Here is a 21989-nt window from a genome sequence, read left to right as displayed (position 1 = left end):
AAACAGGTTTCTCAATATCCGTTTGATAATTCCGTCAGGGGGGAGAGTAAACTTTCCTTTCAGCACCTCAGAATTGCCGCTTACTTTCTCTTGTGGAAAGAATCATCCAAAAAGCCATCACTTCCAGGAATTAAATTAAATATATCTCAGAGTCCTGGATCGACCAAGAAGACTTTCACTTTTAAAAACTTTCTCCTCTTCCTCCTGCGCATACTTGCCCAGCTGCTGGCTTCTTTGTGGCGGCCATTACGGACCGCCGCTAAACCGTCTTGGTAAAAGGAGGTTCTGCCGGCCAGGGAGGGGGTCTGCAACACCCCCAAACCCTTTTCCGGATCCCCCCTACCTTCAGCTGCCCCTGCAGGGCAGCCTTGCTCCGCACCCTTTCAGATCGGAGCCCCAAAAGCGGCTAGCGCGGCAGGGATCGCGCAGCTTCGCGAATCCCTACCGCTCGCAAAGCCGACAAACCGGAAAATCTATTTATTTGTACTTTTGTAATGTTTATGTAATGTATATTGGAGGTGATGACCCTTTGATAGATGAATGCAACAAAATTTCATTTTAATATATGACGATTAGCGTACTTTTAAAGTAACAATAAAGTTATTTTAAGTCTTTGTTAAGATTTCTTTGGTTTAGCCTTGTGTGTGACCTCATTTGTTTGTCATGATAAATAGAAATCTTTGTAGCATGGGGAAGTACCTAAGTATTTAATGTTACTCCTGATCTCTACCTAGGGAAGAACCTCTAGGTTCTCAGACTTAGATCCATCTCCTAAGACAATGGCCATCACAGAATGATAGAAGTCATGGTGTCTCATTTGTGGCTTTCAGCCAAGTACTCCAATTTCTGAAGGTCCCTTTCTCTCTTTTTTTCAGATTCTTTCCTATTTGAGGAAGGTCCAATTCAACAACAGTGCTGGAGATGAAGTCTCCTTCTCAGAAAATGGACTGGAATCTGCTCGTTATGATCTACTCAACTGGGTTTTCCTTCCCAATCAATCTTTTAGCTCCACAAAAGTTGGGCAAATAGATCTTGGGGTTCCCCCAAGCCAAGATTTCACCATTAATGCAGATGCAATCATCTGGGTCACAAAGGCAAGCTGGAAGGAAATGTAAATTCGGTGAAAGATACATTCTCTCCTGCAGATGCAGAACTTCTTTCATTCTGGAAAACACATCTATTTAAACAGAAAACATGGCAGCCATTTGTTGAAAAGCTTTGTATGCAACATGTTTGAGTCTATGAAGGGTTGCGATTGGACCAGAACTTCAGGGAACTTAAGATGCCGTTAGAGTAGGGAACAGCGATTTCCTTGGACCTTTCCTGTTCAGCAGGACTGTCGTAATTCTTTGTTTTAGAAAAGCTGTAGCTCAATGGCTCAAGACTTCCTTGGCAAGCCAGGATGCCAGTTCCAAACTTTAGCATCCATTGTGCATTGGCAGGAATCCCCCAGGAGCTGTTCCATGGGCCATTTATTTTAAAGACATTCTGAAGATGGAAAAACAAATGTGAAAATGAGTACATGAAGGTTATTTGTTGCTTAGGTCATCTCAAGCATTTCTCTTTTCTCTTTTAGAAGGTGCCCTTTGCCAGGTGTGGCATGAAGAGGTGTCATGCAGGAGAGAGGAGGAGCATTCCAGAGGGCAAGCAGATTTGCTGCTACCAATGTGCCCCTTGTCCAGAAGGGACCATTTCTAATCAGACAGGTACAGTACCTTTGTAATATAGTTCTTCCAAGATTCAGGAAGCCATTAAAGTGCCCTGCCTCCATAGGCCACCCTTCCAGTTTCTCAGCAATTTAATGTAGGGTATAGAATCGGATAGGATAGGATAGGATAAGATAGGATAGGATAGAATAGAATTCCTTATTGGCCAAGGAATTTGTCTTGGTGCAAATGCTCTCAGTATTCATAAAAGAAAAGATATATTCGTTGAGAGTCAAGAATCATAAGGTACAACACTTAATGATAGTCATAGGGTACAATAAACAATCAAATCATACTAGGAAACAGTCAATATAAATCATAAGGATACAAGCAACAAAGTTACAGTCATACAGTCACAAGTGGGAGGGGGTGGGTGACAGGAAGGATGAGAAGATTAACAGTAACAGTAGTGTACACTTTGTAAACAGTTGAACAGTGTTGAGGGAATTATTTGTTTAGCAGAGTGATGGCTTTCAGGGAAAAACTGTCTTTGTGTCTAGTTGTTCTGTGGTACAGTGCTCTATAGTATCATTTTGAGGGAAGGAGTTGAAACAGTTTATGTCCAGGATATGAGGGGTCTGTAAATATTTTCACAGCCCTTTTTGACTCGTGCAGTATACAGGTCCTCGAATGAAGGCAGGTTGTAGTAATTGTTTTTCTGCCATCCTAATTATCCTCTGATGGTAGGGTACTTTCAGGGCAAAATTTATGGGGCCCCTTGTTAGCTTTTTCATTCCTACTATCACATCTCCTAAGGAAAACCAAGCAACATTGTTTTTCTGAAGGAATGGGATATGAAGTTCAAGCTTTAATTTTTTTATTTGGGGTGCACTTCTTCTCTCAGTATTGTCAGTCCCAGGCAATTGATAGACCTGTTGAGGGATAAAGAAGATTTGGCTATCCATGTTTGCTAACTCTTTCATGCAAGCCCCCAAAAAAAAAGTCTTGTTCTGACCAAGGCTTCCTGAGACAGTAATTAAGCACATGCTTAGTCCAAACAACTCTTGTTTTATTTCAACGCTGGGAATTATGTTCATTCCCAGCCTGTAATGAATCCCAAGTAGTCCCTTGAGATAAGCACCCACCTTTATCTCCTTTGAAATACTGCCAACAACTAAAGTGCCAAATTAACTGTAAAAAAACCAACTGAAGTATAAAGTCCACACAGAGCTGCAAGGTTTAATCCAAACAGAGCAAACGACTTTGCTTTCTGCAAAGGTTTCTCTATCTTTGCACTTCCTTTATACCTTAGGGGAGGGGCAATCACCTCCAAGCCTTACTCCCAAATTGCCCCTATTTGTCTTAGCTGCTCTTGCCTTCTAGCAGCTCTGCACACACGTGTACTGGGAACAGGCCCCCCTTCTTCCTCTGCCTTGCTGCTGCCAGACTCTGGAGGCTCCGGGGTCAGCACACAACTCCCAGATGATCCTGGCCCCATCTCTGCATCGGCTGCAGGATCCTCGTTCGAGTCCTCCCCAGACTCCCAGACTGGTCCCCATTCTTCCCCACTATCCAATTCCACTGTCCATCTGCACAGGATGCCGTTGAACCATAACACGTCTAGATAAGTAGATTGGAAGTACAAAGCCAATAGTGCTATTTTGGATCTGGATCTTTGTTTCCTTTTCCCCTTTTGGAATAAATTTCCTGTAAATCACTTCTGATCAGGAAAAGAAAGATGCAGTGCTCATTTTTATCACCTCTTCTTTTTTGTGACCTTCACAGCACACACCAATAATAATATATAGACATAGAAAATAGCAGGATAGCTATTCCAATGGTGCTTTTTCAAAAGGCAACTGAATTTTCTTTGTTTTTCCCTGAAGATGTTTTGCTTTTCATCCAACTGATGAAGCTTCTTCAGTTCTGAATGAACGGAGGAGGATGTAAAGATTTATATTCCTTGCAACTCATCTGATCATTAGCACTCTTTCTGAGAGTCATTAAGGCCACTTGAAGGTTTATCTGTACCCTCAGGATCAGTTGAACAGTGCAAATAGGTGTGGAACCTTTTTGGAACTGCTGAAAGGACTGTGCTGTAAACATCTCTTTTGAGAGAGGGCTGTTCAATGTTAATGTAGATGTCAACTCATAAAATACTTCTGTGGTCTTTTAGAGTTGCCAACAGAAAGGGAGGGGGAAGCAGTGGGCAGCTTGCATTCCATGAATGTTTTCAAAAATAATTTCTAGGTGACTGAGGTTTCTGCCGTGCAAAATTCTAACTGGAGAGTATGATTGATGACTCTTGACTACGGATGTGTCCCATTGGAGAACATGAATTATGATACACCCAGGGAGTGGGGGAAAACCAGGGTCAAGGGTGACAATGAATTATGTTTCTTGGAGTTGGCTACACCCAGGCAATGCCGCATCTTCTAACTCCCAATAAATCTTTTGGAGTTTGGCTAGAGACTCATGATTTAAATGGAGTTAAGTGTTGGGATCCTGGCAGTAGATGGCCTTTTGAGCCTTCTTTCAAACCAGCAGTCCTCTCTGTTGAAAATGTGGACTTTGCTATCTTCAAAAGAGTGGCCTTTGTCTTTCAAATGCAGATGGACTGCTGAATCTTGCCCTGAAAGATGTGTTCTCCATGTATTTGTGAAGTGGTTGTTTTGTTTCTCCAATGGACAGGTCTACACATGTGTCACTGCATTGTACTGCATATATCAAATTGCTCAGTTTGTGTCCTTGGGGTGGACAAACTTCTGCCTGAGCGTATTTTTATTTATTTGATTTGTCAATCACAAGATAATAGGTATAAGAATAAACATGAGTATGAATACAGGAAATAGGTATGAATAAATGGGACAATAGGACAGGGACAGTAGGCACGATTGTGCACTTATTTTTATTTATTTTTATTTATTTTGATGTCAATCACTTACAAGATAATAGGTATAAGTATATACATAGTTATGAATACATGAAATGGATACATATAAGAAAAATAAAAGAAACAATAGGACAGGGATGGTAGGCATGCTGGCACACTTATGCACGCCCCCTACAGACCTCTTAGGAAAGGGGTGAGGTCAGTAGTAGACAGTCTAAGGTTAAAGTTTTTGGGGTTTGGGGAAGAAACCACAGAGTCAGGTAGTAGAGTATTCCAGGCATTGACCACTCTATTGCTGAAGTTGTATGTCCTGCAATCAAGTTTGGTGCAGTTAACCTTGAGTTTGTATCTATTGTGTGCTCTTGTGTTGTTATGGTTGAAGCTGAAGTATTCATTGACAGGTAAGTCATTGTAACGTATGATTTTATATACCATACTTAGATCAGACCAAAGATGGCATAATTCTAGGTTTTCTAAGTCTAGAATTTCAAGTCTGGTGGCAAAAGTTATTCTACAATGAGTAGAGGAGTGGAGAACTCTTCTTGTGAAATATTTCTGGACTTTCTCAACTGTGCTAATATCAGATACATAATGTAGGTTCCAGACTGATGAGCTGTATTCGAGTATTGGTCTAGCAAATGTATTGTATGCTCTAGTTAATAGTGTGATATTACCAGAGAAAAAGCTACGTAGGATTAGGTTAACAACTCTTAATGCCTTTTTGGCTATGTAGTTACAGTGGGCTCTTGCACTTAGATCATTAGAGATGAGTATTCCAAGGTCCTTTACAGAGCTTGGATCATCAACAAGGTCTTGACTATTTAGCTTGTATTTTATTTTCTGATTTTTTTTTGCCAATATGTAAGACAGAGCATATATTTGTTGAGATTTGAAGTTGCCATTTGTTTGACCATTCTGATGCACAGTCAAGATCTTTTTGAAGGGTAGCAGTATTGTCTGTGGTATTGAACAGCTTTAAATCATCAGCGAAGAGAACACAGTTGCTCTTAATATGATCACAGAGGTCATTTATGTAGAGTATGAAGAGGGTTGGTCCTAGAACACTGCCTTGGGGGACACCACTATTACAGGTACAGAATTTGATAGGACACTCCCAATTTTGACCATTTATTGTCTGTGTTAAGTATGAGGCATGGGTTTAGTGAACGGAAACCAGACTGTAAACTGTGAACTTCAGCTCTTTATTCACAAGCATAACAGAGTCAAACCCCCCCCCGGCTAGCAGTCACTCTTTTATAGCGTAAGCTGCTATCCGGATAACCAACAGCCAGTCAGATTGCTCGGAATGACCAATCGTAACTTGCCATTATATGGGCCAATAGGACGTGCAGGATTACGATCCTGCTAGGCAAATGAATCTTTATTAATTATAGTTCTTTAGTTCACAACACCCCTCCCCCTTGGGTTTCGTTTGACGGCCGTGGTGACGTAATCACGCAGGTAGCAGGTCGTTTTACCTGCCTATTTGATTTTCGCTGTTCCACCGGTTTTTGTTTAAAGTTCGGTTCCGGTGGAACGCAAGGCTCGTCTTCGCCCGGGGTTGATTCCGCGGTGCTGTTTTCGGCACTATCAGGGTCCCTTAAGTCCATTCCTGGATCGGGCGGGCACGCCTCTACTACAGTGTTCCTCTGTGGGGAGGATGCCCCCGATACCGGACCTTCTTCAGGTGGCGCGAGTACTTGGTTTAGCGGCCGTCTGTCCTCAATTACATTGTCATCTATATGGCCTTCGTCCCCCTCGGTATTCCCTCTCCCTTGAGTTTGGAAGTCAGAGGGGTCGCGGATATTTGGTTGTAAGCGAGATCGGAGTTGATCAATATGGCGTTTCCATATCTTGCCGTCTGTCGTCTTAAGGCGGTAAGATCTAGGGCCAGTGAGGTAAAGTACAGTGGCTGGGACCCACAACGGTTTGCCGGAAAGGTTTTTGCATAGACCAAGTTGCCTACCTTGAATTGGCGATACGTTCCGCTGGATCCACAAGATTTCTCTGGCGAGTAAGATGGGTGTAGTCGGTCGAGGTGGGAGCGAAGCTTCCGCCCCATTAAAAGTTCGGCTGGGGTCTTGTTGGTGACACTGTGGGGGTAATGTGTTGTAGTAAGAGTATTTTGTTCAATCTCACATCGATGTCCCCCGGATCCATTTTTTGGAGCGTCTTTTTAAGGAATTGAACCATCCGTTCTGCCCTACCGTTTGCCGCAGGGTGAGCCGGCAAAGTTAAGGCATGGCGGATGCCCGGTCCGCCAAGTATTGTTGAAGGTAAGGGCAGTAAACTGGGGTCCGTTGTCAGAAACTAGAACATCCGGGAAACCGTGTGTTGCAAATAATCTATCTAGTTTTTTAATAACAGAGTCAGTAGTTGTGCTTTTCATCTTGTGGATTTCGAGCCATTTGGAGTAAGCATCCATGGTTAGGAGAAAAGTGTGTCCTTTCGTGGGTCCCGCGAAATCAATGTGGATGCGGGACCACGGGCCTCGAGGAGTTTCCCATTCGGTGGGAATTGCTCTCGGTGGGGCGTTGCTGACTTCTTGGCAGTTTTTACACGTGGTAACCCAGGCTTCAATTTGTTTATCGATGCCTGGCCACCACGCGTAGCTTCGGCGAGGGCCTTCATGCGGACGATGCCCGGATGTCCTTCGTGCAGGGTTTGCAACACGAGTCGCTGTAGTCTCTCTGGCACGACGACTCTATCTCCCCATAGAATGCAGCCCTTCTGGGAGAATAGTTCCGTTTGCTGGTTCTTGAATGGCGCAAAAATGGCGGGGGTTTCTTCGACTGGCCACCCGCGTTCGACCCAACTGAGAACTTTTGTGAGGATAGAGTCTCGTTTTGTGCTGGCAGCGATATCTCTTGCCGTTAGTGGCGGCGAATTGAGGGTTTCAATTTGCAACATGGTGAGAGGAGCTGGGTCGCTGACGGTTTCCGGAAGTGGAGAACGGCTCAAAGCGTCAGCGTGGGGAATGCCTTTCCCCGGGCGATGCTGCAGTACGTAGTTGTAGGCTGCTAGGAATTCTGACCAACGAGTCATTCTAGTTAATAATATATATGGGGTTGGTTTATCACCTGCTAAAATGCCAAGTAAAGGCTTGTGGTTTGTAATTAGAGTAAAGGGCCGCCCGTACACATATTCGTGGAATCGCTTCACGGCCGATACAATAGCAAGAGCCTCTTTGTCAAGTTGGCTATAGTTTCATTCAGCCTTTGCTAACGTGCGGGAAAAGTAAGCAACAGGAGCCTCATTCCTGTTTGGTAACACGTGGCTCAAAATGGCTCCAACCCCAAATGGTGATGCGTCGCACGTAATAATTAAAGTCTCGTTGTACTGCATTAGAACAGCATCAGATGTTAATAAGTCTTTCACTTTTTGAAAAGAGTGTTGTTCTCGATGTCCCCAGACCCAGGTGTCTTTCTTGTCGAGAAGTCTATGTAGGGGCTCAGCTACGGTTGCCTTCTGGGACAAGAAGATGTTGTAAAAGTTAATAAGTCCCAGGAAAGCCTGGAGATCAGTCTTATTTTTAGGTCTTGGGGCGTTCTTGATTGCCCTGAGTTTGTTTTCGGTAAGGTGGATACCGTTTTTATCGAGGAGGTATCCGAGAAACTCTACCCTTTCAGTGCATAGTTGACATTTATTTTTTTTAACCTTGAGACCAGCGTCCTTAAATCTGTGTAAAAACGATCTGAGATGCCTTTCAAGCTCTTCTCTATTTGGGGCAGCAATTAACATGTCATCGAAGTATGGTACAACCCCTTTTATTCCCTGTAGAAGTCTCTCCATTAGACTCTGAAATATCCTGGGGGCTACACTCACTCCGAACTGGAGTCTGTTGCATTTAAAGGCACCTCGGTGTGTAACGATAGTCTGTGCCTCTGTGGTTTCCGCATCAACGGGTAGTTGTTGATACACTTGCACTAAGTTTAACTTTGCGAAGATCTTCCCGCTGCCCAAGGAGTGGAGAAGATGTTGAACTACCGGCACTGGATAAGCGCTCTGTTGGAGTGCGTGGTTCAGAGTGGTGCGGTAGTCCCCACAAATTCTGATCGACCCATCCGGTTTGATGGGGGTTACGATTGGGGTTTCCCAACGGGCGTGGTCAATAGGCTCCAACACCCCTTGGGCTATTAACTTATCAAGTTGCTCGTCAATCTTGGGTTTAAGGGCGAACGGAACCTGATGAGGCTTAAGGCGGATAGGGGCTACTTCTGGATTGAGGCTAAATGATATAGGGGTCCCCTTGTACTTGCCTAAGTTGTCCGAAAACACATCGTGGAATTCCTGGATGATGTTCTCTTCCCAATCGTTGCTTCCGGCCTGGTGAATGCCGGCCACCTCGATCCCGAGTGGGGCGAACCATTGTAGGCCTAGTAAGCTGGGCCGGTCACCATCGATGACAGTTAATGGGAGTGACATGGCACGATCTTTAAAAGATACTTTGACTTGACTCATTCCGACGACTGGGATTGTGTTCCCCTGGTAATCTCTGAGGATGATTTTCTGTGTTCTGAGGTCTTGCCAATGGATGGCAGGGATCAGTTGTTTAAGGGTCTTCCAGGAAACCATTGAGAGAGACGATCCGGAGTCGACTTCCATCAGGCAAGGTTTGTTCTCGATCGCCACTTCCACTCGGATCTTTTGTTTGTCTAATGACAAAGCGTGGCCGATAATAATAGTCTGGTGTGTCTCTTCTTGGCGTGCTGGAAGAGCAGATGTTTTGCTGCCGTAGGCATGGTTGCTCCATTGGTTATACAAACGATCCCAATTTGCAGGGAGGTTCCCTGTGGTTTGGCGGAGGTTGTTCTCCTTTCTATTTGTGTTGAATTCCCTCTTACTTCTGCAGACCCGTGCGATGTGGCCTCTCTTCCCACAGGAACGGCAGATTGCGTCGAGGAATTTGCAACTGGATCGCGGGTGGTTTCCCCCGCAACCCACACATGGGTGCTGAAGTTTTTGAGTTTGTTGATCTCGTTCAGCCCGAAGTCTGTAACCTCTTCTTCCTCACTCTCGGATTGGGACTCGAGGTCCTCATGGTGCGCTGTTGCTGAGTGCCTTTCTAGTTGAGGCGAGGCTTCACGGGCGAATTGATGGAGCGGTGCGTTGGTGCGGCGCATTCGAGCGGCCGACTTCTTGGTTGCCTCTGCTGCAGTAGCATCAGCAATGGCATCTGCAAGATCGATGTCCTCCTTTGCCATGATCTTGCTCTGTACTGTGTGGTCATCTAATCCCAGAACTATGCGGTCTCGCATAGCTTCTTCTAGGTCTGAAAAGCCACAGAAGCCTCCCAGGTTTCTCAGGTCAGCGATGAAGTCTGCAATACTTTCACCCTTCCGCTGATCCCGTTGATAAAATTCATGTCTCCGGACCAACGTTGGTATGGCGGGGGCATAGTGAGCCTGTAGGATAGGCTCGAGGTTGTCCCAATCCATTGCTGTCACCTCAGCTGGTTTCGCGAGCGCCTTCGCCATGCTAAAAACGGCGGGTCCACAATGGGTCAAGAACACCGCCCGCTTCTTTCCGGCTGTTGCGTCTTTCAAATTGTTGGTTTCTAGAAACATTTGAAACTGATCCATATACGACTCCCAGTCTTCCTTTTCCGGGTCAAAAGGAGCGGGTGGTATAGCGCCACCTGACATCCTGCCGATGTAGATGCGCTCTCAGCCACGTGCTTCGGTTGGTGCTCTGTAGGGTTTAGTCAGCTCTATTGTCTCCGTATCCCACCTTTGTCGCCAGTGTTAAGTATGAGGCATGGGTTTAATGAACGGAGACCAGACTGTAAACCGTGAACTTCAGCTCTTTATTCACAAGCATAACAGAGACAAAAAAAAACCCGGCTAGCAGTCACTCTTTTATAGCGTAAGCTGCTATCCGGATAACCAATGGATATTGTTATAGCGTTTGAATCTTGGCGCGGCCCGCCAACAGCCAGTCAGATTGCTCGGAATTAACCAATCGTAACTTGCCATTATATGGGCCAATAGGACGTGCAGGATTACGATCCTGCTAGGCAAATTAATTATAGTTCTTTAGTTCACAACAGTCTGTTTGACAGGAATGCTTCTATACAGTTTTGCAGTTGTCCAGAGATATCATCAGATTTTAGTTTTAGGAGTAGTTTGTCATGTACCACTGAATCAAAGGCTTTACAGAAGTCTATGTAGATTGCATTCTATTGTTTTGCCATGATCGAGTTGTGTAGTCCATATGTTTTTGCAGTGTAAGAGTTGCAGATTACAGGATAGTATTTTTCTGAAACCAAATTGTTTATTGGAGAGAAGGTTGTTTGTCTCTAAGTGGAGGATAATGGATTGGTTAATAATTGATTCCATGACTTTCAGGTGACGCAGCATGAGGAGATTGGTCTGTAATAAGTAATAACTTATGCATGCCCCTTACAGACTTCTTAGGAATGGGGTGAGGTCAATAGCAGATATTTTAAGGTTAAAAGAGTGGGAATTAGAGGATGTAAAGTAGTGCATTCCATGCATTGACCACTCTGTTGCTGAAGTCATACTTTCTTTAATCAAGTTTGGAGCGGTTTACATTGAGTTTATATCTGTTGTGTGCTCTTGTATTGTTGTGGTTGAAGCTGAAGTAGTCATTGACTGGTAGGACATTGTAGCAGATAGTTTTGTGTAGTACGCTTAAGTCCAGCCATGGGTGGCATAGTTCTAGGTTGTCCAAACCCAAAATTTCAAGCCTGGTGGTGTAGGGTATTCTGTTGCAAGCAGAGGAGTGTAGTACTCTTCTTGTGAAATACTTCTGGACTCGCTCAATTGTATTAATGCCCGATATACAGTGCAGATTCTTGGGTTTAAAGTATGCATGTATATTGTGTTGGCAGAAAATCCTCCTGAGTTTTCAGATAGTCCTGTAACGTATGGAATGACAATGTTGCTTCACTTATTGTTCTCTTCGTTATCTGTTATGAGAAGCTCCTGCTGGGTCTTTTTTATTATTTGATGAAAGCCCAGTTGGGATAGCCACAAGTTCTGAGAGCTTCCTTGATGTGTTTTAGTTCTTTTTGTTTTCTCTCTTTGCTAGTAGGCAAACCTTCAGCCCGGTGGTGAAGTTCTGATCACTCTAATTTGTGCTCCAGTGGGTGGTGCGAATCAAAATGTAAATACTGATTTCTCTGTGTGGGTTTTCTGTAAATTTCAATGTTGAGGTTTCTATCTAAGAGGATACGACACCGCCTACCTCCTGTTTACAACATGGTCCTTTCTAAGAAGCTTCCACACCCATTTGCACTATTCAGGTGATCCTGAGGGCACAGATGAACCTCAAAGTGGCCTCAATGACTTTCAGAAAGTGTGCTAACCACCAAATGGCTGTAAGGAATATACAGTAAATCCTTCCATCCTCCACCATTCTGTCAGAATTGAGGAAGTTTTTTGGGTGGAAAGCAAAAGGTCTTCAAAGAAAAATAAAGGAAGTCCAGTTGCCTTTTGAAAAAGCACCTTTGGGACAACCATGACCTGGATAACTGAGAATCTCCATAAACAATTAGCAGAATAGCTATTTGACACATCTATCAGTCAGTTGAGGATTGCAATATAAAGTGGGGGAAAACACAGTTGGCAATCTCTCTGAGACTTAAAGATACATGGGCATGGAAGTGCCCAAAGACTGTACAGGGCCTTTTCCTTCCCAGCAACCAGGCTTTTTAGAACTGAATAGATATTTGTCTCTGGCTGATCTAATCTCAGGATCATCATGAATGAAGGATGATTAGTTCTTTTTGATACATCATAAAGTGCACAATGCATCACCTTATCATTACTATTGTGGGTTGGCCACAAAAGAAAAGGATAGTCATGTAACCCCTGAGAGAGAGATATTACCCATGGCAAATGCCCCTCAAAATTCTTAGATAAAGGTTTTTGATTCCAGATGCAGCCCACTGTGATCTCTGCCCAGAAGACCAATATCCAAACAAGGATAATGACCACTGTATTGCCAAGAAGCTCCATTTCCTTGCCTATGAAGAACCTCTGGGATATGCTTTAGCTTCTCTAGCTTTTTCTCTCTTTGTGATCACATTTGCAATCCTGATGATTTTTCTTGAACATCATGGTACACCAATCGTCAAGGCCAACAACCAAAATCTTACCTATATTCTCCTGGTCTCCCTCCTGCTTTGCTTTCTCTGCTCCTTCCTCTTTATTGGTCAACCCAGGAAGATCACCTGTCTCTTCCGACAAATTTCCTTTGCCATTCTATTTTCCCTTGCAGTTTCCTCTGTTTTGGCAAAAACTGTCATGGTGGTTCTGGCCTTCATGGCCACCAAGCCAGGGAACAGGACAAGGAAACTCTTAGGAAAACCACTAACTAATTCCATTATCTTAGCCTGTCCCCTTATCCAAGGAATTCTTTGTGTCACCTGGCTAGTAACCTCTCCCCCATTTCCCAATTTGGACTTCCACTCCTTGGTAGGAGAGACCATCTTGGAATGTAATGAAGGTTCAGTTTCAATGTTTTACGCTGTGCTTGCCTACCTGGGTTTTTTGGCCTTTATCAGTTTCACAGTGGCCTTTTTGGCTAGAAAATTGCCTGACAGCTTTAATGAAGCCAAGTTCATTACTTTCAGTATGCTGGTCTTTTGCAGTGTTTGGATCACCTTCCTCCCCACTTATCTGAGCACCAAAGGGAAGTCCATGGTGGTTGTGGAGATCTTTTCCATCTTAGCATCTGGGGCTGGTCTCTTGGCTTGTATTTTTTTCCCCAAATGTTACATTATCCTACTGAGACCCAGTCTGAATAGCAGAGAAACGATAATGAGGCACAAGAATCTCTGATTTATGCTGGGGTCTGGAACTTTTATTTTGATTTGGGGGCATTTTGGTATTTGATCTGATTTCTAAAATATCATGAAATAAGACATGGGCGTCTCCATGAAACCACTGGAAATCACATGATGTGACTAATCGCAAAGTATCTGTTAATCAGCCACAATTCCCCACCCTTTTATTTTTCATTAATGCCTTTTGTCCCCAGGGAGGATCCAATGATCAACTTTGAAATGCACACTGATATCAAAAATGTGGATATTAATTTCTACAAGGACAGCATCCACTTCATTTATTTTAATCAAAAGTATCTTTAAAAATATGTTGGGTTGGGTTCATTATTAGTGTTTTAAGGATGTTTGTTTCCATAGACTCCTTTGCTGAGTTTCCTATTAAGTTTTTCATTCAATCAACATATATATATGTTTTCGTAGATTTTCATGGGTACAGGTATGCAGGTCTTGGCGTGTTTGGGTCTTTTCCCATGTAAGATTAAGAGTATCTTGGCAATGTTTCGATGAGGTCCCACTCGCCATCTTCAGGCTGGTGTTTTTGGCTTCATGCTTGTGCGAGTAAAGCATGATCAGAACTGCCGTCTCCCTATATATACTGATGGGGAGATTGGCTGTGTTGTCATTTCTTGATTGGTTGATGGTTGCAAACATCAACTCCATCAACCTGTATATTGTGTTTCTTGTATTGGAGGCTTTTAGTGTGGCTTGGCTTTGGGTAAACAGACGGCTATCATTTATTAGGAAGCTAGGTTTCATCTGGGTGCCTGGTTGGGGTGTGTTTGAGCTGGGGGAATCAGGGGGGTTCTGTTTGAGCCCAGGTGTTTGCTTGGCTTGTGGTGTGGAGATTTTTTTGTTTGTGAGTGCAGGCTTCCAGATAATTGACAATCTGGTGGAGTCATCTCTTCTATTCCTGCTTTTGGGTCTTTTTTCAATCTCTATGGCTTCTCTGATAATTCTGTAGCCGGGGTTTTTTATAGTGGCTTGGGTTTTGGTGCCATTGAAGTCAATACTATGACCTGTGGCTTTCATGTGTTGGACTAGTGAGGAAGTGTGTTCCAACTTTTTTACTGCATTTTTGTGTTCATCCAGGTGGATACTTATTCTTTTATTGGTTTGTCTGATGTATGTGGCAGGGCATGATGCACAGGGGACTTCATATATGCCTTGGTTTTCCCGGTCAATTTTATCTTTGGGGTTTCTTAGGATGGCTGCTATTTTTCTGTCTGTGTTAAAGGCAGTCTTGATGTAATGCTTGTGTAGTATCTTACTGATTTTGTCTGTAGTACCTCTTATATAGGGCAGGACAGCTGTTCTATAGGTCTGTTCATCTTCTAGGTCTCCATTATGTCTCAGTGTGTTTTTGTGGATCAGGCCAGTGATTTTGCTTTTGTGGAAGCCATTGGCTGTCAGTACTTTAGTCAGGGTGCATAGTTCAGTCTTTATGTATGTCTTGTCTGCCAAGCATTTGGTTCTGGCAATTAGTGTTTTGGCCACAGAGTTTATCTGTGCTGGGTGGTGGTGGGATTGGGCATTGAAGTAGCGGTTGGTGTGTGTTTTCTTCTGGTATATGGTGTGTGCTAGTGTGCCATCTGTTTTTTTGTAGATTAGTACATCTAGGAATGGTAGTTGTTTGTTTGTTTGTTTCCATGATGAATTTGATTTTGGGGTGTGTGCTGTTTAGGTGTGTTAGGAAATTGTTTAGGTTTTCTTTTCCATGGGGACAAATAACAAATGTGTCATAGATGTATCTTAACCATAGTTTGGGTTTGTGGGTGGCATTGGCTAGGGCTCTGGATTCGAATTCTTCAATGAACAGGTTTACAATAATGGGTGACAGTGGTGATCCCATAGGGGCTCCTTCAATTTGCTTGTATCTTTGTCCTTTGTATATGAAATATGTGTTGGTTAAGCAGTGTTCTGTTAGTTCCATGAGGTGTTTGGGTGGTTGGTATTTATTTTTGATGATTTCGAGAGTTCCTTTTATCGGGACTTGAGTAAATAGTGAAACCACATTGAAACTTACAAGCAAATCTTTTTGTTCCATGCATAGATCTTTGATCATTTCCAAGAGGTGGTATGAGTTTTGTACATGTGAAACTGCTGCTTCAGCATGGGGCTGCAGCTGCTTTGCTAGGTATTTGGCTAGGTTTTATAGTGGTGCTCCTCTGGAGCTGACTATGGGTCTGAGAGGTATGCCTTCTTTGTGTATTTTGGGGAGGCCATATAGTTTGGGGCATCTGGAAGATTTTTCTCTTGGGATGATCGTCTGTTGGATCTCTTTGCTCACGTTGCTGGTTATGATTTTCTTCTTGGTTATTTTTTCCAGATATGTGGTTGGGTCCGTGTTTATGGGTTTGTATGTGGAGTCTTGGAGTAGGTCTGTCAATTTTGCAAGGAACCTCCAACCAATGAGAACACACACACACCCAATCAGAACATAGCCAAGCCCCCACCCAATCAAGTCACACCCCCACTAGCAGTTAAAAGGAAGAAGCAGCTGCAAGTTCACATTACTCCGAGAAGCACAAAGCCGAAGACACAAGCCTGGAGATGATGAATGAAACTTCATTGAAATGTCGCCTAGATACTTCCAACTTTACGCGGGAGAAAACCCGAATAACCAAAGATCCACATACAAATACCCGCGAAAACCTCAGTAAACAAATATATATATATATATGTTTTCTGAGGTTCTCGCGGGTATTTGTATGTGGATCTTTGGTTATTCGGGTTTTCTCCCGCGTAAGATTGGAAGTATCTAGGCAACGTTTCGATGAAGTCTCATTCATCATCTTCAGGCTTGTGTCTTCGGTTCTGTGCTTCTCAGAGTGATGTGAGCTTGCAGCTGCTTCTTCCTTTAACTGCTAGTGGGGGTGTGACTTGATTGGGTGGGGGCTTGGCTGTGTTCTGATTGGGGGGTGTGTTCTCATTGGTAGGGGTTTGGCTGTGTTCTGATTGGTTGGGGGTTGGCCGTGTTCTGATTGGCTGGAGGTGTGTTCTGTTCAGGTGGGGGCTTTGTTGTGCTCAGGTTGGTCTTAGTTACTGGGGATTTGAGCTGGTGAGCTGTGATCTTGCTGTTTGGCTTCGAGTTCGTGGTCGTGCTGCATCTTCATGGTGGGGGTCAGTTCGCTTCATGTATGGCTCAGAGGGGTTTGAAGTGGGTAGTGATGCAGCTGCAGTGCGACTTCTGGTCTGTGGTCATGTCTCATCTTCTGTGTGGGTGTGAGTCTGCTTTTTATGTGGAAGTGTGGTGGTGGCATCTTGTGTGGCCCTCGTGGGTCTGGTGTCATTCATCATGTTAGGTACTTGTCTGTTCATGAGGGCGGGTTTCCAAATGGCTGGTAAGCGGGAGGTGTCATCTCTTTTATTCATGCTGTGTGGGCGTTTTTCTATCTCTATGGCTTCTCTGATTATTCTGTTGTTGAAGTGTTCGGTTTGGCGATAGTTCTGGTATTTTTAAAGTCAATCTCATGTCCTGTGGCTTTGAGGTGTTGGACCAGGAAGAGGTCGGTTCTTCCTTTTTGATTGAGTTCTTATGTTCTTCAACGCATGCACTTATTCTTCTGTTAGTTTGTCCAATGTATGTGGTGGGGCAGGCGGTGCAAGGGATTTCATATACTCCTTGGTTTTCTAACTCGATTTTGTCTTTAGGGATTCTTAGGATGGTGGATATTTTTCTGTTTGTGCAGAATGCTGTTTTAATGTTGTGTTTTTGGAGGATCTTGCTGATTTTGTCTGTAGGAGGAGGGCTATGCCGTTCTCTTGTTCTCTGTCTTGGACTTTGGATGGGGTTTCTTTTTGGATTAGGTGGGTAATCTTCTTTCTTTGGAATCCATTGGCTGTTAGTACATTGGTGAGAGTGTTTAGTTCAGTTTTTAGGTGTTGTTCATCAGCTAAGCATTTTGTTCTGGAGATGAGTGTCTCAGCTACGGAATTGATCTGTGCTGGGTGGTGGTGTGAGAGTGCATGTAGATAGTGGTTTGTATGCGTTTTCTTCTGGTAGATGGTGTGTCCTAGGGAGCCATTGGTTTTTTTGTATACCAAGACATCTAGGAAGGGAAGTTGATTGTTAGCTTCTGTTTCCATGGTGAATTGTATTTTGGGGTGTAGGTTGTTGAGGTGTGTGAGGAAGTTGTTCAGTTTTTCTTTCCCGTGTGGCCAGATTATGAAGGTGTCATCTACGTATCTGAGCCAGAGTTTGGGTTTGTGATCATATTTTTCTAGAGCTTGTGTTTCAAAGTGTTCCATGTAGAGGTTTGCGATGACAGGTGAGAGGGGTGATCCCATGGGTGCTCCTTCTATTTGTTTGTATTTTTGTCCGTTGTAGGTGAAGTATGCATTGGATAGAGATAGAAAAACGCCCACACAGCATGAATAAAAGAGATGACACCTCCCGCTTACCAGCCATTTGGAAACCCGCCCTCATGAACAGACAAGTACCTAACATGATGAATGACACCAGACCCACACCCACGAGGGCCACACAAGATGCCACCACCACACTTCCACGTAAAAAGCAGACTCACACCCACACAGAAGATGAGACACGACCACAGACCAGAAGTCGCACTGCAGCTGCATCACTACCCACTTCAAACCCCTCTGAGCCATACATGAAGCGAACTGACCCCCACCATGAAGATGCAGCACGACCACGAACTCGAAGCCAAACAGCAAGATCACAGCTCACCAGCTCAAATCCCCCAGTAACTAAGACTAACCTGAGCACAACCAAGCCCCCACCTGAACAGAACACACCTCCAGCCAATCAGAACATGGCCAACCCCCAACCAATCAGAACACAGCCAAACCCCCAACCAATGAGAACACACCCCCACCCAATCAGAACACAGCCAAGCCCCCACCCAATCAAGTCACAACCCTACTAGCAGTTAAAAGGAAGAAGCAGCTCCAAGCTCACATCACTCTGAGAAGCACAGAGCTGAAGACAGAAGCCTGAAGATGATGAATGAGACTTAATCGAAATGTTGCCTAGATACTTCCAATCTTACGCGGGAGAAAACCCGAATAACCAAAGATCCATATATATGTGTGTGTGTGTGTGTGTGTGTGTGTGTGTGTATCTGTATGTGTATGTGTATGTATATGTATATGTATATGTATATATGTTTTCTCAAGTTTTCGCGGGTACTTACATGTATGGCATTCAGCTTTGTTCGGGTATTTTCCCACGTCATTATAGTTGTGCTTTTAAAGTTGTATACATTGGACAGACCAATAGAAGAATAAGTACCCACCTAGATGAACACAAAAATGCAGTAAAAAAGATGGAACACACTTCCCCACTAGTCCAACACAGGAAAGCCACAGGTCATAGCATCAACTTCAATGGCACCAAATCCCTAGCCACTATAGAAAAGCCCATCTACAGAATTATCAGAGAAGCCATAGAGATTGAAAAAAACAAAACCTGAAAGCATGAATAGAAGAGATGACTCCACCAGACTGTCAATTATCTGGAAACCTGCACTCTCAAAGAAAAAAAATCTCCACACCAGAAGCCAGGCAAACACCTGGGCACAAACAGACTCCCCCAGATACCTCCAGCTCAAACACACCCCAACCAGATGAAACCTAGCTTCCTAACAAATGATAGCCGTCCATTTACTCGGAGCCGAGCCGCACTAAAAGCCTCCAATACAGGAAACACAATGTTGCAAGCCAACCAAGACAAAAAAAGCTACAAAACAGACAGAAGATATTAGAAACACCAATCAAGCAGAACACAGCAAACTCCAAGACCAATAAACACAGACCAAGACTCCCAACCAATCAGGATGAAGAAAAAACCATTCTGGCACAGCAGTAGACTAGCCCCAAATTTAAAACAGAAATGGCTGTGAAAGTCTGACTCACAGACAAACACTATACAGAAGCCTGATGATGGCACATGAGATTCTGCCGAAACGTTGCTACAACTTTAAAAGCACAACTATAATGACGTGGAAAAATACCCGAACAAAGCTGAATACCAGACATGTAAGTAAAACTTAAGAATAGATACTTGCGATAGATGATTTTGCCCGAAAACATGTCCAAAACTTAAGAATAGATAGATACGGTAGATAGATAGATAGATAGATAGATAGATAGATAGATAGATAGATAGATAGATAGATAGATAGATAGATCTTTGGTTATTTGGGTTTTCTCCCGCGTAAGATTGGAAGTATCTAGGCAACGTTTCGATGAAGTCTCATTCATCATCTTCAGGCTTCTGTCTTCAGCTCTGTGCTTCTCTGTGGTCAGAAGCCGTACTGCAGCTGCATCACTACCCACTTCAAACCCCTCTGAGCCATACATGAAGCGAACTGACCCCCACCATGAAGATGCAGCATGACCACGAACTCGAAGCCAAACAGCAAGATCACAGCTCACCAGCTCAAATCCCCCAGTAACTAAGACCAACCTGAGCACAACCAAGCCGCCACCTGAACAGAACACACCTCCAGCCAATCAGAACATGGCCAACCCCCCAACCAATCAGAACACAGCCAAACCCCCAACCAATGAGAACACACACCCACCCAATCAGAACACAGACAATCCCCCACCCAATCAAGTCACACCCCCACTAGCAGTTAAAAGGAAGAAGCAGTTGCAAGCTCACATCACTCTGAGAAGCACAGAGCTGAAGACAGAAGCCTGAAGATGATGAATGAGACTTCATCAAAACGTTGCCTAGATACTTCCAATCTTACACGGGAGAAAACCCGAATAACCAAAGATCCACATACAAATACCCGCGAGAACCTCAGAAAACAAACAATTTGGCAGTTCAAATCCCACCAGGCTCAATGTCAGCCTTCCCTCCTTCCGAGGTGGGTAAAATGAGGACCCAAATTGTTGGGGGAAATATGCTGACTCTGAAAACCGTTTAGAGAGGGCTGTAAAGCACTATAAAGCGGTATATAAGTCTAAGTGCTATTGCTATTACAGAGATCTTTGCCTTTATATATCATTAATCAATTTAGTCCTTGCACGTGTAATAAGCCCACTCAACTGCCTCCCATCTGTAATTAACTCTGTTTTTGCTTCTGTCATGTTGATCAAAGGTGGCTTATGTCTTGTTGTTGTTTTCTCCCATGTTTGATGCAGCCTGAGTTAATGATATATAAAGGCAAAGATCTCTGTAATGGTAGCTTAATACTCTGACGATGTCAGCAGAGGCTGACGAAAGCTTATTAAGTGTATTAAATGTAATTTTAAGTTCCGGAGATCGCAGGATGTCTGTTTCTTCTTTTACACACACACACACAAACACAGTTTAATGTGATACATTGTTTCACTCTATATTTGTGTAGTAGAAAAAGGTTCTTCATTAATAAATGAAGGAAGAATGGGCAGATGAAAGAAAGGAACAGGTGAGAGTAAATGGAATATATTGTGACATTGTTTGTTTATTTGTTTATCATGTTTGATGTGTATATTTGATGTGGTGAATCTTTGAGAGCTGCATGCAACAAAATTTCATTTTAATGTATGCTGATTAGTATGCATTCAAACTAATAAAGTTATGTACTCTAAGTCTGTCTGTCTATCATCATCATCATCTATCTATGTATCTATCTATGGCAGGGGCATCAAACTGGATTTCTTCAAGGACTGGATCATCATTGTAGTTCTCCTCCTTTGGGCCGCCTGGGGGGAGATGGGACAGATGCCTCCTGCAGCACTTTGCTGGCCAAAATGGGGCAAGGGGAGCTGCACATGGACCCCAGATGCCCTGTTTTTGGCCTGGATGGCCTCCTGCAGCACTTTGCTGGCAGAAATGGCCCCCTGTGCCCCATTTTGACTGCCAGAGGCACCATAGATTGGTCCTTTGCTATGTCTAGTAGCAGCTGTCAGAAGCTCTTGAAGCGCCCAGGCCTCTTCTTCAGTTCCAAATCCAGAACTGCTGCCAACAAGTGCCACACACTTCAAAGCCATTCTAGGAAATCTGCAGCGTTCCATTTCACTCCACCACCCATGCAGTTAATACATGGCCCGTGTTAAGCTTCGGAGGCACCCCTGCCAACTCATGAAACATTCCCACATTCTGCTTAACAAGACACAGAATTACTTCATAACTGCAACCGGGAATGCCAGTATTGGAGTCATTGACCAAAGCAATTAAAAGGATGTCTCACTTAATGACCACTATGTTCAACCACCAAGATTCCAATTCAATCAATCAATCAGAATAGAGCTGCAAGGAACTTTGGAGGTCTTCTAGTCCAACCCAGGAAACCCAATACCATTTCAGACAAGTGGTTGTCCATTCTCTTCTTAAAAACCTCCAGTGTTGAAGCACCTATAACTTCTAAAGGCAAGCTGTTCTACTGGTTAATTGTTCTCACTGTTAGGAAGTTTCTCCTTAATTCCAGGTTGCTTTGCTCCTTGATTAGTTTCCATCCATTGTTTCTTGTCCTGCCCTCAGGTGCTTTGGAAAATAAATTGAACCACTCTTCTTTGTGGCAGCCCCTCTAATACTGGAACCCCACTATTATGTCAGTCCTTCTCTTCACCAGACTAGCTATACAGATAACAGATAATAGATAATTATAGTTGGAAGGTTCCTTATAGGCCATCTAGTCCAACCCCCTGCCCATTTCTGACAAATGGCAATCCAATCTCT

At 43.7% G+C, this 21989-nt stretch overlaps 2 protein-coding genes across 2 annotated transcripts in view; both read left to right on the top strand.

Annotated features, from left to right (window-relative positions):
• Positions 1-1600: 1600 nt before the first annotated feature.
• LOC148128543 (vomeronasal type-2 receptor 26-like) overlaps positions 1601-21989 on the top strand; it is a 27526-nt gene continuing 7137 nt past the window's right edge. Inside the window, exon 1 of the mRNA XM_087948852.1 lies at positions 1601-1706. Within this exon, the coding sequence (XP_087804978.1) occupies positions 1601-1706 (106 nt within the window). The remainder of the gene's footprint in view (positions 1707-21989) is intronic.
• Positions 12426-13693, top strand: LOC148128544 (vomeronasal type-2 receptor 26-like; the record flags this gene model as incomplete). The annotated part of the gene is made up of 1 exon (XM_087948848.1): positions 12426-13693. A coding segment is annotated over one exon (921 nt), but the record flags the coding sequence as incomplete, so codon positions are not given.

Source organism: Notechis scutatus, unplaced genomic scaffold (assembly GCF_049901735.1).
Source record: "Notechis scutatus isolate UNSWTSFEM ecotype Mainland unplaced genomic scaffold, rNotScu1.2 NSCUSCF27, whole genome shotgun sequence".
NCBI classification, from domain to species: domain Eukaryota; kingdom Metazoa; phylum Chordata; class Lepidosauria; order Squamata; family Elapidae; genus Notechis; species Notechis scutatus.
This window is presented reverse-complemented; position numbering and strand designations above follow the sequence as displayed.